At 30.1% G+C, this 13813-nt stretch overlaps 1 protein-coding gene across 1 annotated transcript; it reads left to right on the top strand.

Moving 5' to 3' along the window:
• Positions 1 to 2480: 2480 nt before the first annotated feature.
• LOC101261054 (U4/U6 small nuclear ribonucleoprotein Prp31) lies at positions 2481 to 6591 on the top strand. The gene is made up of 8 exons (NM_001324514.1): positions 2481 to 2594; positions 2683 to 2748; positions 3328 to 3459; positions 3869 to 4761; positions 4870 to 4940; positions 5351 to 5453; positions 5570 to 5645; positions 6232 to 6591. Exons 1-8 carry the CDS (start codon positions 2592 to 2594, stop codon positions 6337 to 6339), a joined length of 1452 nt encoding a protein of 483 aa, NP_001311443.1. The 5' UTR covers positions 2481 to 2591; the 3' UTR covers positions 6340 to 6591.
• Positions 6592 to 13813: the final 7222 nt, after the last annotated feature.

The following is a 13813-nucleotide window of genomic DNA, read 5'->3' as shown; positions in this document are numbered from 1 at the left end:
TTGATCTAAGTTTTTAATTTTAAAAAAAATTAAAATTTTTAATTAACAAGGAAAGAAATATTAAGTATCTTAGATGGTATACCTCTCTTGCATTTCCCTATGTAAATTGATACTCTTATTCGGTTATTATAATATGTAATTCTAATAATCTAATTATAACTTGATTTAGAGAAAAGTTAGATAATAAAAATCTTTTGCGCACAATTTTAATAATTTAATTATAATTTGATTTAGAGAAAAGATAGATAATAAAAAAAAATTGCGCACAATTTTATTCTGTAATTTATAAAAGATATTTTCATAATTTAAAAGTCTTTAACTTTATCCGGTTAAAAGACTCTTTTTAAATAATACAAATTGTAACAAGCATTGGTTGCGTGCCTTCACAACAAACAATTATGATTTTCTTTCCAAGCTTATTTTTATTTAGTAGTCAAAGTTATAGGTGAACGAAGTATGTTATTTTTTAATTTAAGCATATAATTGAATTACAGATATCCTCCCACGCAGCAATTTTGTTTCTTTAGATAAATGTAAAACATATCACTTATTTAATATGAATTTTTTAGTGTTTAATTGGATAAGATTTTCGAAAATTATTCTATAATAATATTTTTAAATTACCATTTATAGTATAATTATGTATCAAATAACATTTTGAATGAAAGTAAATTTTCATAGTTATAATTACTTATGTCTTTTGTGCTAGATAAAAGGATTAATCAAATTCTTTGATAACAAATCATTATTAGCTTCGACTCTTCATTGCCATTAATCAAGCCTAATTTGAAAACGTCGGGTGTTTGAAGTCTCAATTTTAAAAGGATGTGGTCAATGAATAATGAAAGCTACTCCATCTTAACTAGAGTCTCAAGTACGAGCACTAACTAATACTATGTTTGGATCAATGTTATCCATTATATTGTTATTACACCTACAATGTTTGTTTTGATTGTTACTTAAAATGTATTGTACTATATTATTAAATTTCGTTGTTACATAACAATGAAAACTCTTATTTTATGGAACAACCAATTTGGTGTGTTCTATTGTTTCTTAATTTCTTTTTTTTCAATTATATCTTTACATAATATTTCAAAATACGATTTTATCCTTTACCTTAATTATTTAAATCTAGTCAAACCTCCTACCCTAGAATAACTAAGAATATTTTGGTAAATTTATAAATTACAATATAGTACGATACAATTAAGCCAAACAATTAAAATGTTATTAAACAACAACAAACAATACAGTCTAGCCAAACATTCTATCTATCATATAATACAATATAATAGAATACATTACAATACATTATGAAACAACGGGTGACAATGATTCAAGTGTAAGAATTTTTTTTTAGTAAAAAGCGCTACCTCCTAATGGATCGCCATCTGACATGAATATGGAGTAGTCAGCCTCCAATTTAGATACGCGACATCAAATGAGAAAAAATCATATATGACAAACAAACATAAATAAATTCTAAATGGTTAAAATTTAAACAATTTTAAATTTTTTTTATGTGCAACTTTCACATATAGCAAATAAAAAATTCATATTTATATGTTATAGCAAAGTTTGCATAATTACGCTCCATAACAAACTTAGAAACTGTATAATTCGCTATACATATTCAGTTGAAGCAAATTGTATAAAACGAAGTGTATAAAACAAGAAAGAGAAAGACACTTGGTAAAGAACCGTATAAAAACGAAGTGTATAAAACGAATTGTATCATTATAAGTGTATAGAATGATTATATACAATTTGAATTTGTATAAAATGAGAAAGAGAGAAAGACAAAAGAGACTTGACAAGGAATATACAATTGAATCGAATTGTATAAAACAAGAAAGAGAGAAATTGGATACAATTTGAAAATTGTATAAAACGAGAAAGAGAGAAAGACAAAAGAAAATGGGCAGGAGACTATTTTATTATATAATTATAAGTGTATAGGACGAAAATATATGTAGTTGCATGTGTATATACAATTTTTTCTCGCTTTATACAAACAGAAACACAATTTATACATTTCGCTTCTATTTGTATAAGTGAGAAAGGCGAGGGTGGCGAGCGAGATTTGGAAGAGTGGCAAGCAAGATCTGTAAAAGGGGAGAGAGGGGAACAAAAATATATGTATTTATACGATTAGAAACAATTTTTATATATACTTGTGTTTATATAAAAAGCGAGCGAGAGATTGGAGGAGAGCGGAGAGCGAGATATTTGGGAGAGAGTGTTTGGCAATTTTTTACAGATGTTTGTTATGAAGCACAATTAAATCAAATCCTAGCTACTCCATTTATTTTAGGTTATTAGTTACATCTTCAATAGCTGTTCTTCAAGCATGGGCTTGGTTAGCCATCTATCAGGGCTTCAATAAGCGGACCCAGCCCATTAATTAGAGTCGGTTCTTTCAGAGTCCGAATTTCTTATTTCTCTGTTGTTGTAATTTTTTGTTCACTTTTCTTCTGCTTAAATTTTAACAAAATTCCGTTTTCTATATCCTTCCTGTTAATTTCTTCGCAGATTACTGTTTGCAGCAAAATCATCAACTGGTCTGCTGGAGTTTTGGCGCAGGAATAATGGTGATTAGCCAATTTTCTTAATTTTCGTGTTTTGGATATTTGTATTGATTATTGATTTAGGGTTTTAATAGATTTTACCTGGTTTCAGGCAACTCTGGCTGATTCTTTCCTGGCAGATCTGGACGAGTTGTCCGATAATGAAGCTGATGTTATTGTGAGTGTATTGTTTTCACTCGTTGTTTTCGGCTCATTGCACTCTGTTTTTATGGTAGTTATGGATTGTTTCATAATGTATAGTATTGTGTTATGCTTACATCGTATTGGATTGTTTTAATAAAAACAACAGGTTGATAGATTGTCTTCTCTTTATTTACATAATATCTTACATCAACGAATAAACCTGCACAAGTAGAGCAAATGATAAAATAGGATTATTAAATAATAAGTTAAGTCCAGATGAGAAGAAAATAGTAAGGTAACGGTATGATCAAACAACATCGATCCTTACACTAAAATGTTACTTTCCGTTGTTACCTAAAGATGGATTTAAACGACACGATACAATAATCGAAACAAACATTGTATTTAAGCTAACAATACAATACAACGGGTAGCAACCATCCAACAAGGTGTTAGAAATCTCCGTTTCTTTATTTTCTATTTTTCTCTGTAACTTTTCTATGTTTAGGGTTGTGAGAAGATTGTGGGTGGAAGATGTTGTCCTTTCGGTTATCAAATTCCTTTCCTATCTTCATTTAGTTTCGACTGAATTTTCTCCGCTTTATTTGACCAGGATGAGGAGAATCTTGATGTTGATCAGATGGAGGAAGATGGAGACTTAGCAGACATTGAAGCACTTAATTATGATGATCTAGACAATGTCTCCAAGCTGCAAAAATCACGTCGCTATGTTGAAATAATGCAGGTTTATACCCACCTTATCTTTAATATCATTACATCATGTCCCTGGTTATACTTATACACAACGTGGACTGCCCACAAGTACTTTTTACTCTTCTTCCCTGTTTGAATTCAAAGGTGTTGTATGGTTTTTATCTCTGAAGTCTTGATTGGTGTTTCTTTGATTCCTGTCACCTTTTCTCTTTCATCATGCTTCACTTCTTATATCATGTTAACATGGACAGGTAAGTGAAATAATCCTTGTAGCTTCCCTTTTCACACATGGGTATAAATAAGAGTTAAATATCGTATGTGTTAGTTTGAAATTTAGAGGATTTTATTTTCTGTTATCCTCTAATTCTTGTCTTCAAACTATCCGCTTTTCCTACGGTGCTAGGAGTAATTTCAAATGGTGATTTTTCTTAATGTTGCAGAAAGTCGAAGATGCACTTGAGAAGGAGTCTGATGTCACGAATAAAGGTGTTGTTCTTGAAGATGAACCTGAGTATCAGTTGATTGTAGACTGTAATGCTTTATCAGTTGACATTGAGAATGAAATCGTTATAATCCACAACTTCATACGTGACAAGTATCGATTGAAATTTCCTGAGTTAGAGTCACTTGTTCATCACCCGATTGATTATGCCCGTGTTGTTAAAAAAATTGGAAATGAAATAGATCTGACTCTTGTTGACTTGGAAGGACTCCTACCCTCAGCTATTATCATGGTTGTGTCTGTTACGGCATCAACTACGAGTGGCAAGCCATTGCCAGAAGATGTTTTACAGAAGACAGTGGAAGCATGTGATAGAGCCCTTGCTCTTGATTCAGCAAAGAAAAAGGTTCTCGATTTTGTTGAGAGTCGAATGGGGTATATTGCTCCTAATCTTTCTGCTGTAGTTGGGAGTGCAGTTGCTGCAAAACTTATGGGTACTGCTGGTGGTCTCTCATCGTTGGCGAAAATGCCTGCTTGTAATGTCCAGCTTCTTGGTGCCAAAAGGAAGAATTTAGCAGGGTTCTCCACAGCAACATCCCAATTTCATGTGGGTTATATTGAGCAAACAGAATTATTTCAGAGTACACCTCCTTCCTTAAGGATGCGAGCCTGTAGACTGCTGGCAGCAAAATCTACTTTAGCTGCACGTGTTGACTCGATCAATGGAGACCCGGTTGGAAAAACTGGAAGATCTCTTAGGGAAGAGATACGTAAAAAGATAGAGAAGTGGCAAGAGCCACCTCCTGCAAAGCAGCCAAAGCCTCTTCCAGTTCCTGATTCCGAGCCTAAGAAAAAGAGAGGTGGCCGTCGTCTGAGAAAGATGAAAGAAAGGTATGGATGTTTCCACTTCATCTCATGTGAACTATAGCTTCCAGAGTTATATATGGTGAAGCACATGTTTTTTTGATTTACATAAGTGTTTTTGTTGTATTTCATCAGATACGCTATCACGGACATGCGGAAACTAGCAAATAGGATGCAGTTTGGAATACCTGAAGAAAGCTCCTTAGGTAATACCAACCAGCTCAATGCAACCCCTCACCTTCTAAATTAAATAGAAGTTCCACAAAGAAGAGCAAAAAGTGAAAATGGAAAAAGTTTGTTTAAAACTGTACTTGGGTTAAATGTTTTTATTATCTTAGTATTTGTTGTGGTGATTGATGGCCATGTTGTTTGCTAACTACATATTGTATGAAATCTTTTATGCGAGTATTCATGTGTGTTAGGTATATAATGTCTGTTAGTACATGTTACAGTTTCTTGCTAGTATTCACAATTCTGTGAGATGAGAGAACTCAAACCTAATCTGAGATGGTTAACTCCTGGTGATTCTTACGATTTTGTTTTCAGCTTCTTCTTTTTTAAGTGTAAACGAGGACTGATTGTTCTTCACTTCATATTTGATCTTCCTGGAAACTAGGTGATGGACTAGGAGAGGGCTATGGCATGCTTGGTCAAGCTGGAAGTGGTAAACTGCGTGTGTCAGTTGGTCAGAGCAAGCTTGCTGCCAAAGTAGCTAAGAAGTATGTCTCTCTTCTCTTCTCTTCTCTTTTCCCAGCAAAGGGGTCTCACTTGTGAAACATTGATGACCAGTGAATTTTGCACTTACACTGTTTCTTATTGCTCGACAATTTTCCAGATTCAAGGAGAAGAGTTATGGAAGCAGTGGTGCTACATCAGGCTTGACTTCAAGTTTGGCCTTTACTCCTGTGCAAGTAAGCTCTGTTTTGTTGTTTAATTACTTATTGATGTTTCATTCTTGTCAAGCAACTATGAGATTCTCTAAGGTAATGCACGTGGAGTCAGATGGCAGAGTTGTTTACTCTTTATGTTTTATGTGATGTTTTAAGACGCGTTATGAAACACCAATCTGTATAGAAGTCTAAGGCACCTCACAGCAAATGGGACTATGTACTCAGTTTAGGTAACAGTCTAATTCTTAATTCTTCGGGAATATGCTTGCTATGCAATAGCAAAATGATTTGGGACGACATGAACACTTTTTTCATTGTTATTAAAAGGTATAAGTATCCATGTAGTCCCAAATCTTCGTGAAGGCGCAGAAGGAATCACAATCTAATTTGTCAGGAATTACTCTGACATGGTCATCTTCTTAAGATTGTGGTTCTTTTTCATTGCACTTCTTCGTGTCTTGGTTCATTGGCATCCTGAATAAGTTGGATTGGTCTAATTCAGTCAATCCTTTTATTCTCCTCCCCTCCTCCAAACTCCCCCTTTCTTCCCTTTTTTGAGTGCTTGTGTCTTTTGTGTTGGTTATCCTGATGCTAATGTTAATGTCAGGGTATCGAGCTATCAAATCCTCAGGCACTTGCAAATCAGCTTGGCAGTGGAACTCAGAGCACCTATTTCTCGGATACTGGAACGTTTTCCAAGATTAAGAGAACATGAACAAGACCTAGTGGGCATCAATGTCCGGGTTCTTCCCGATGCACTGCAGTAAGACTCTCTACTAAAATGCAAGCGTTTGTTTTTCTTGATCATGTTTTTGATAGAAGAAAACACTATGCAAATCGTTTGATACATTAGACATAGCTATATGTACATCAGAGTTAACTAGACGTGCGATCTAATACTCTACTGTATTGTCGCCTGTCCAAAATGAATGTAATGTTTGGTTAGTAATTGAAAAAATTGCACCTCTTTGCTCCTCGTCCTAGCAGTTGGATTTGGTACCGTAATTATATAGAAAAATCACAAACACATCTATTTAAGGGTAATGTTACATGTTTTAGATCTAGTTTACTACTTGTAACATTTTAATGTTAAGTTATAACAAAACAATTTTTTATTTATAAATAAATTAATTTCACTTTATTAACTAGTTTTTCCCTTTATAATTATATTTTAGTTAATAGGTAAGATAAGTAGCATTAATAAGGAGAATTAATGGTAATTATCTATTACGTGAAAATTTTACAACTGACATCTATAGGACTAAGTTATGACATCATTTTTTTATCTTTCAAGTTTAACAATAAATGATTATAGGTTAAACATTTTGCTAAGTTAAAGATTTTAAAAATATTGAATACTAATTTGTTAAAAAAACAATAAATGAAACACAAAAATTTTAGGTAATAGAAAATTTGAAAATATTAATGATAATTGATAGTAGACATAAAATTTAAGGAGACATAATTATTTGTTGTTAAAATTTGAAAGATAAAAGAATAATACCATAAATTTTGATGAGGTAACTTAGGTTAAAATTATTTTTTATTAGATGTTTGGTTAGTTGTATTTAACATATATGTTTACAAAAATACACCCTTCATGAATGTGATAGATAAGTAATGTATGAGTCTTTAAGGGATATTTTTGTCATTTAGTCATTTTTTCTTGAGATTGCTATGTCACCCAAAGAAAGGAGATAACTTATTCTGGTACTAATTATTAATTTTGAGATGAGTTATTTTGAACTTGTCAACTAAATAACAAAATAAATGACATTATAATTGAATTTTAAAATTATTTAACATAGAAATTCGAGCAAAATAGTATTATGACCCAAAAGCACTTCAACAATGGTGATGAAATGATGATAAAGGTTAAAAACTAATCCTATGCACACGCAAATTATCTTATTGGACCTCGTACACATATCCTATTACTCTTTCCTTCTTTAATTATTGAATTTTGTCGTCCCCCAGAAAAACAAGTGTTTGGATGTAAAATTATGCTCTAGTTTTATTTTATGTGAACTAGTATGAACTTTTAAAACTCGTCGTTCAAAATGAATGATAAAAACTTGTGTGATTTTTATTTTATAGCTAAATTGTTATTTACTGATAAAGACTGTGTCATTTTTTTGAGACAGATTAAAAGAAAAATAAATCACATAAATTGAGACTGAGAGAATATATTACTTATACTATTGCATATTAAGTTACGTCACGTGATATTTATGTTTGATCGTATGTTTATTTTTCAAAATTTTTATTATTATAATTGTTACATCCTCTGTTTCAAAAAGAATGCAGAAGTCAAATACTAATTTTTTAACATAAAGAGAGACCTTGAATAGGACGGGCACGGGCACTGCATGATTAAAATGGAACAATAATTGTCTTGTACGACTACTTAAAATCATTATCACTCCTTTCATTTCTATGTGGTGTCTGTTTAGACTTAGGTTTTGTTAGTCTGTATGGCCTGTTACATGAAATATTTAAATTTAATTTTTCGTTATATTTCAAATCATCCTTAATGGACTTAGTCAAATTAAACATTGAGAGGTGAATAATTTGGACCCTCATAATGTTGAATTTTCGTTATAGTCAAGAGCAAATACGAGACGATTTTGGAAAAACAAGGGAGAGAGATAGTGTGTGTGAAGTAAGTAAATGTAAAGAGTACGCTAATTTTACTCCTTGTAAGGCACGCAAAGAATAATATTTCTCCCCTAGTAATCTAGTCTAGTACTATAAGGGGTGGTCCAATTCATTACCATGACTAGTTTTTTTAAGTTTGGTCAATACATCTCGTGGCAAACTAAAAGGTCGTTGGGGGAAAAAACTATATGCTAAGAGTGAATAACTACAGTCACAAAATCAACAAATGTCTCGAATTAAAGCTCTAAAAATTGAAAAAGATTTTGATTGAAAGTGCTTCATATTTAATCGAATCTTACCTAAGGCTATATATGATTTAGTAATTAGGCCACATAATATGTGCTTATACAACCTTTAAACTTTTAAATGAATTTCATTTAAACGCTTGAACTGTGGTTGGTTTTGATAGAGCACCTAACACTTGATAAAATGTTCTAAATTTTGAAAATGTTCATGCGTGTATTTTTCAAGTGTTCACTACGTATATAAAATAATCATTTGAGAATATGTGACATTTTAAAATAATATGCATTAATCTCAATAAATTGTATTATGCATGTTCCAACTCGTGTTGTGTGTTCAAACTAAAGAATGTGACATAATAATTTATAATATGCATTAATCTCAATAAATTGTATTATGCATGTTCCAACTCGTGTTGTGTGTTCAAACTAAAGAATGTGACATAATTTATGTTATTATGTAATGGATATTTGAGTATAAACAGAAGTTCTTTCATAATTTGATGCAAAAACACCTAATATGAACTATATCATATATTTAGATGTTCGAATCTAACATGTCATAATTTAAATATCTAAATAAAATATACTAATACATTTAAGGAAAATTGATGTGTTCGGTCAGAAGAATTTTTGTCATTAAGCATGATTACCATCTTACACTTTTAACAGAATTTTTTTCATATCTAACACATAAATTAAAAATCTTTGATTAAAAGCAAAACAATTCATCACTACACTACAACTCATATCGATACACTATCCTTTACTAGGATAACATAATTTACCTATCGCATAATTATTTTAGATTGCAAGTTTAAATTTTGTTCTTTCTAAATACTACTATGTTAAGTCATATAGTGTTCATATAAAATAAAAATAGTACTTTTGGTTAGATATTTTTGTGAACTTGTGGATTGTGCAATTGACAAGAAGCCAAAAGTGTCCAATGGTGGTGTCAACATAGTTGGGCATTAGCATGTTCCATAAAGTGGGGAAAGTACCAAATATAAAACATCAATCATGACTTTTTTTTTTGTACCACCACTTATATAGATAAGCCTTAGGACAAATTGATTTGTCTTTGGTGAAAATTAAAGTGTTACTATTACTCAAATTGATTGTGACACTTAGCTAGCTAGCACACACTTTGGACTTTCACTACTTTTCCTTGCAAATAATCTTTATGCACACTCAAATATATCTTAACAAAAAAAGTTTTAGCAGTAATAAATACACATATTATTAACAAAACGTGTTAAAGCCTTATCAATTATTATGAAATTCAACGTTGCTATAGACTCTATAGACGTTTCCTTTATCATGCTTGGATATCTTCCTCTTTTGTTGTGATAGTTTTTCTTCCAATCATCAAAATTCATCACTAATTTATAATTTCTTGAAATCAATATAAATGCAGATGATATAGTGCACAATGAAAGAAAATAAAATACATATGCACATGTGATATCTACTATATATTGAGATCATATTATAGTTGTAAAGTAACACTGTAAAGATATGATTTTCTAGATGTACTATCAATATTATTCGATATTTTATATAAGAGAGTTTTAGTTGTATCACTTGTATGCATGTTCAATGTAATTTTTTTATTAGAATAGTAATTTAGAGGTTGAATAAATATTTATAGGTCAGTAATAATGCTTAAAATGTGAAATTATCATTTTAATAAGATATATTTACCTACTATATTACGAGAAGTTAACATGATGATATAAATACACAAATGTTGTGTATACATACGTATCTTAAAAAATTCTATAAAAAAATGCTTTTTATTTTTTTAAAAGAATAATCAGAGACAAAATCAAAATTTTTAATTCAAGATATATAAGGTTCTAACTTGTCATCCAAGTTTTTGTTCATTGACCTTAATCATTCTCACAAATAACCCACTAAATGATCTGCATGCTTCTATTTATTATATTTTTTTATATTCTCCATTTCAATTTATATAGCATAGTTTAATTGGTTAATTTAATTATAAATATGCATAATACTTGTGACCATACTGTAACATCGGTAGATAGGGGTGGAACCAACAGTGTAATTGTGTGTTCGATAAAACTCAATAATTTATTAGATTCAAACACTGTATTATTAGTGTTAAATAAATCATTTAAATAAGTATAAATAACAAATTCAAAGCCTAGTGAGCAAGAACAATTATAATTCGTATATTTAAAATTTTGATTCCACGGTTATGTGATTATACAAATTTCATTAAAAATGAAATAAAAATTTAAGTTGATATATTTTTAATTTTACAAAGATATGTGTGCTCCTGGATGTTAAATTACTCTAGTCCTACTTTGGTATATTTTAATGAATTAATTATCATATTCTTTTGTACATTTAGCCTCAAAGAATAGTCAAAAGTGATATCACCCTTTGCTTTTAATTTCTTATAATTTCCATAAAAATGCTTGTAATATGGTCTTGACACTTTAGATTTATTTTAAAAAATAAAAATAAAACACTTTAGATTTTTTGAATATCTTTATTTTTACTTTGCAGAGTACACCTTTATTCCTCCTACATCACAATCTTTTTTTTTTTCTTTACTAATTTGGCAAAGTGATCCCTTTAATTTAATTATTAATTAAACATGCGATCGTATAAGTAAACATCTATGATACGCAATTATGCATTAAACTAACAGCAATGATCGAGTTAATTGAGCATGGGATATCTTCTCAAACGAAAAGTCTCATATTTGAGATTCTCTGTATGCATTTTTTCTTATCGAGCATCACCGCACAAGACTTACTTAATTTTCGTATAATTTACGGATTATTATACTAGAAAAAATTTACTCTATACATACTCGAATGACAGTGATTGAGTGGGAGTTTTTCCTTTATCATAAAAAAATATTCAATTATGCATTGACCACGTCACAAGGATGTGTAAAGGTGACTTGTTCTAGTTATATTAATTAGACAAATTCATATCTTTTTCCCTATTTGGAGGGTCTTTGATTTATTACTTAAATTAACGTAAAGATACTATATTTTATTTTAACCATGAAAAACACATTTGATTTGATTAATATGGACAAACTCTAATTGCTAATTAACATGAACCCACAAAAAGGAAAAAAAAAGAAAAAAGAAAAAAGAAGAGAGAATAATTAAGAAACTAATCATGAAAGTTGAACTTATTTTCTGACAATATATTCTTGTGTTTTTTTTTTTTGGATGTTACTGCGGTAGAGAATTAATTAAAATGAATGAAGTATTTGTTATCATAATTATGAAGAACTTTGCTCAAATATGAAAATTGTAAAAATTTGGTTAGCTAAATCTTAGAGGGGAACAAGTCCTATCTAGGATATTTATTTAACCTGAATCAGTCGTAGATTAGATTGTTTCTTTTTTCAATTAGAGGTTTTAAATTCAGTTATTTAAGTTTTATATATAGAAAAATCTTTATTAGAAAGTACTCTCCCAAATGGGATCTTACACAGTATAAATTTCAAATAATTAAATTTTAATATCAAAATCCAACGTTAAAGTAGAAAAAAATATTTGTGTTTTGGTTTACAATGATTTAATATGTGCATAAAGTTGGATAATGTTTTGACTTCAAGAACTTACCATCTCTTTGGACTTGCCTTTTATTTTAACTGACAAACACATCTCAACTACTCCGCTGGGCACAATTAGTTTAACTTTTTATTATTTTCTTTGTATTTGTGTGATATTTTTCATTTTTTAGAGTCAAATAATTTATATTTAATAAAAAATTTGTGTGTGAAATCTTCAAAACTCTTTAAACTTTTCAAACTTAGCAAATTAAAACATCTTAGTAGCTAAAGGAAGGGAAATCCACCGAGACCTATGTTAGTAGCGGCAAACAAGAGCGGATTGGGGTTTGAAGAAAAATAAACATGAAGTTTCATTCCTCTGCTTTTAGTCAAGCGCGTTGAGATAATACCTTTCATCCTAATCTCATCTAATGAAAAAGGGACCCCCCTAGATCAGCTGAAGAGATTTTTTGCTACCATCGGATAGTTGAAAAACGATACGACCCACGATCAATTCTAATTTTTCTTTCTATCAAAATAAATTGAATTCGAAAGTGTACCACCCTTTTTTAAAATGAAATTTATATATTTATAGACTACGTAAAAGTATTACAAATTATTTACGGTCAAAGATAGACTTGTTTAAATCTTAAAATCTGAAAAATGCCACATAAATTGAGACGGAGGAAGTAATTACTATATTGCCCATTAAAACTAGGTAAAATAAGATGTATAATTCCTTTTTTCCCCTTACTTCTGTTAAGATTTAAAAGAAGTTTTGAGCCGTGAAATTAGTCGACATCGATGACACTTATATGAGAGTAAACAATTTACATAATGACGTGATTTAGTGATCAACGAAACGAGTGAGTGCAAACATTACTTAGTTTCTTTATATATTTGCCTAATATCAACAACAAATTAAAGTTTTTTTCAATATCTATTTTGATTAAAGGAAATAGATACTCAATGATCCAAAACACCACTGTTAGATAAAATAACAAATAATTTTCACTCACTTCATGAATTAGAATTAGTTGATAGTTTAAAATTAAAATTGTTCTCTATTCATATTAGAGTTTAACTATTTCATATTTAACGATCTCTGACAAAAAAAAATAATCCATACTCTTAGTGTGGGGAGTTTGGTGTATGTTGGGTGGGGGGTAAAAATGAAAACAAAGACAAAGTGGTAAAAATGCATGAAAAGAAAAAGAAGATCTCAATGATTTAAATGAAAAAAGCATTAAATTAGATTGGGTTTCCAACTCAAAAGTCATAAAGAAGACAAAGATTGGTCTCTTATTGCTACTTATTATATCACTTTATAGCATCACACTCACTCTTCTCTTCTGTTGCAAGCCATTAGCCCACCTTAGTTTATTTTTTTTCATTTAACATTGTAGAGGAGTATTGAAAATAATATCGTATTTGATATACATTATAAATTTTATTTTTGAATTGTTGATAGCCTTAAAAAGCACTCTTTATTTGACTAACTAAATTTAGATACATTCCGACATACAATATGACAATAAATAATCTCAAATTTTTGTAAGAGAATGTGATTCTTAATAAAAATGCGAGAGATGTATTTAGAACATCTTTAACTTGATGAGAATTTAAGGATATATTTCATGTAAGATCAAGAGTGTATTCAAGTTCAGTTAAAAAGAAATATTTTTAAGAGTGTCAATTATTTAGTAATGAAACTTATTATATATGCCGAATTTAGG

The sequence above is a fragment of the Solanum lycopersicum genome, chromosome 8 (genome assembly GCF_036512215.1).
Source record: "Solanum lycopersicum chromosome 8, SLM_r2.1".
Taxonomy (NCBI): domain Eukaryota; kingdom Viridiplantae; phylum Streptophyta; class Magnoliopsida; order Solanales; family Solanaceae; genus Solanum; species Solanum lycopersicum.
This window is presented reverse-complemented; position numbering and strand designations above follow the sequence as displayed.